This window comes from Stereum hirsutum (genome assembly GCF_000264905.1).
Source record: "Stereum hirsutum FP-91666 SS1 unplaced genomic scaffold STEHIscaffold_94, whole genome shotgun sequence".
NCBI lineage: Eukaryota > Fungi > Basidiomycota > Agaricomycetes > Russulales > Stereaceae > Stereum > Stereum hirsutum.
In genome coordinates, this window is record NW_006763224.1 from 1 (window position 1) to 3,026 (window position 3,026).

General features: G+C 50.9%; 1 protein-coding gene across 1 annotated transcript; it reads right to left on the bottom strand.

The window, feature by feature from the left end:
• Positions 1-2,479: 2,479 nt before the first annotated feature.
• On the bottom strand, positions 2,480-2,911 carry STEHIDRAFT_164127 (uncharacterized protein; the record flags this gene model as incomplete). The annotated part of the gene is made up of 2 exons (XM_007311855.1): positions 2,480-2,806; positions 2,891-2,911. 2 exons carry the CDS (start codon positions 2,909-2,911, stop codon positions 2,480-2,482), a joined length of 348 nt encoding a protein of 115 aa, XP_007311917.1.
• Positions 2,912-3,026: the final 115 nt, after the last annotated feature.

Below are 3,026 nucleotides of genomic sequence, written 5' to 3' on the forward strand. Positions count from 1 at the left end.
TATAGCGTCTTCAAGCCCGACGTACGATGGCAGATTCTTTGCTAGCATAATCGGCCTTTGTCCCTGCCGATGCACTCATATATCCCCTAGTAGCCTGTGCTTGTACTGTTCAGACGCAAGGCCAGTATGGCCAATTTTCACGCCACGCTCTCGTATCGAACATCGGCGATCGCGCTGGGCCCAACTTTCGCCTCCCCGAGTCTTTGATCTAGCATGTATCCCCTCTCAGATACTTTACCATGATGATACTCATGGGATCCAACTGCATCCTTGCTGCACTCTTCAGCCCGTGCTCGTACCGCCGTTCAGATGCAAGGTCATCATGCCACGGTACACTCTTGTAACGAACATCGCACGCCCTGCTTTCACCTCGTCGAATCTTTGTTCTAGTATGTATCCGCTCTGCGATCCTTTTCGATGCCCTGATAGCTTTCTTACCGGATCGTACAAGGTTCCCCGCGCCATCGACATCCCTTGGCTTCGAATCTTTCTTCTCGCCGTCATCCGTCCACCCGTCTATTTCTACGGCACACACGATCAATTCTAGCAAAAGCGACGCTCTTCAAAGCCCCGAGATCGAACGACATCCTATTTGGAAGTATAACTTATCATTAGTGGCTCACAGACGTCTAAAACGGTGAAACCTTCAACACATTGATGCGTCCTCTACACCTGGACACTGGGGTAGTGAAAGGGAGGACGCAACGCAGGCTACGTCCATATATTATCTTCATCTATTTCTTCTCCTGCTTTGGACATACCCGTGACACCTAATTCTACTGACTCTTATGACTGATCATTAGCAGCATTGACTCATCTCTCACCTCACGCATCCGAATCCGCCTCCATATCACGATCCATCGAACATGCACCCCATCGAACGATGACACAGTAATCCCGTTGTGATGCATCCCAACCCGCCTTCGCTCATTGCGCTCAGCCTGGCACCCAACGCCACACCTGGAAGCTGAAATCCGACGCCTCTCAACCGGAGATGCGAACACCTTCGAACCAGAAAACGCATAACGCATGGCTTTCTCTCTCTCTCTTCATTTCAGTCGTTTCACTTTCAGACTACAGGTCACGGCTCGGACGCTACTGGCGTTAAAGGCTGACGATTCACGACTCGGCCATTAGGGGCGGGTAAGCCACGACTCGGACAAAAATCACGCTCAACTGCATCGCGCGTTCTACGTCTCAGACCCTCTCATTGACTTCATCCCCATCTCCGCCGCCTTCCGAGTCGTAAAATGACAACACTACTCAGCAAGACTGGTGTGGAGCACCACCCGCTCTTCTGTGCCGTCGCCGTCGGCTTGACATCAGCATGCTCTATTTATTTCTACGCTGGGTATGCCGATGAATCGTTCACAATGGTGCTCTGTTGTCTTCCACGCTCGCTTCAGTCACTACCGACGCCGATGTGGTGCTGGCCAGGTAGGTAAGATGAATATCTCGGTCGGCGGCACACATAGGTAGGTACGTATAGTAATTGACGTCCATCGAACGTTGAAGCTATCAAGCAAACGGCCGAGGGTTCAAATTTCCTGCCCCTTCTAACATCTCTCAGACACAGACGACTGGCCTTCAAAAGCCGCAAAGTTCACCAATAAGCATACGAAGCCCGGGCGCGAAGATCTCCGGGTCGTCCACTGTTTCTGCCAGTCTCAGTTCGCGATATTTCTCTATATCTCTATATTTACGCCACCCGTCAGATAGCGCCACGGCTCATTTTTCTCCCCTTTCCTCTACCTAGCTCCACACTGCTCTCTCTCACTCTTCACTGGATCTTCTTTCGAATCAACACACAATGCTTCTGCATCGCTAGCAACTCTAGCGCTTTTTTCTCTACCGCAGATGGCTTTTTCTGTCTGTCTTCACCTCTCTCTTTCGTCTACGGCCCATTCGCAGGCTGCGGTCTTATGTACTGTACATCGCCCTCGCCACCTCTGTTGACCGAAATCATCGCGATATCCGGACTGGGACCGTTTGTGGGCTTATACTTCTTGAACCGTGCCATATCTAGATCTCTTTGATTATTTGAAGCTTTTCCGTCGAATGTACATACAGTACTACTATTTGACTCTCGCGATCGCACTCCACCCTCAGCGTCTGCTTGAGCTAGCCAGCCTCCGGTGGGCTCCCGGGGTATACTAGACCGTGAAAGGCCCCAGCTAAGAGCTTGAACGAGAAGGGGCGTAGTATACTTATCCGACCCGTCCAAGGCGAGACTGGAAGTCTGATCGTTTCTTGTGCTTTGAACTCAATGGATGACCGAGCGCTCCAAGCCAATGATAATGAAAGAGCATGTATATTCAAAGCCATCAAAACAATTGATAAAAGAGGCACGGTGTACGAGAGCATGGGGCAAATAAAATGACAACGAGAGAATTCGAGGGGATGAAAGCATACAAACACGATATTACACAACGAAAATGAGCGATGTCCATACAGAGTTCCGGAGGCGGGAATTCTGCATCTAAGTTGCCCTCGGCTCTGGAACCTTGACCATGTTCTGAGCACCAGCCAGCGCCCAGGTAGCGCCAAAATATTTCTTGAATGGCCAACTCTGGGTTACAGACAGAGGGCCCCAGGCCTCGTCCTCTTTGCACTTCCAGAACTGCTTGGGAGTCTCCTCAGGCCCCGCGATGGCAATGACGGAGATATGGTCCGGAATTTTCGCTTCCTCCTCGGCGGATAGTGGGACCAGAGGCTCGTAGTCTCCGTGCTTTGCGAGTCGCATCTTCTCGAAGATCTCCATGATTGCGGGGCCTTCCTCGGTCGCAAGTTTCCTGTCCGGTTCTCCCTGCAGAATTGAGAGCACAAAGCGGCCAGTTAGGAAAATGGATATAAAACTCGAAAATTCAGACGGAAAGAGGAACAAACGTACCGGTGTGTTGCAGCGAGACATGTAGATCCATTCCGGGTCAAGAGACTGTTTGGCGTCCTTGAAAGTCACTGACTTGATGCTACCGTTCTCCCCAGTAGTAAACTTGGCCTGCAGATGGATCCTGATAATCTTCGAA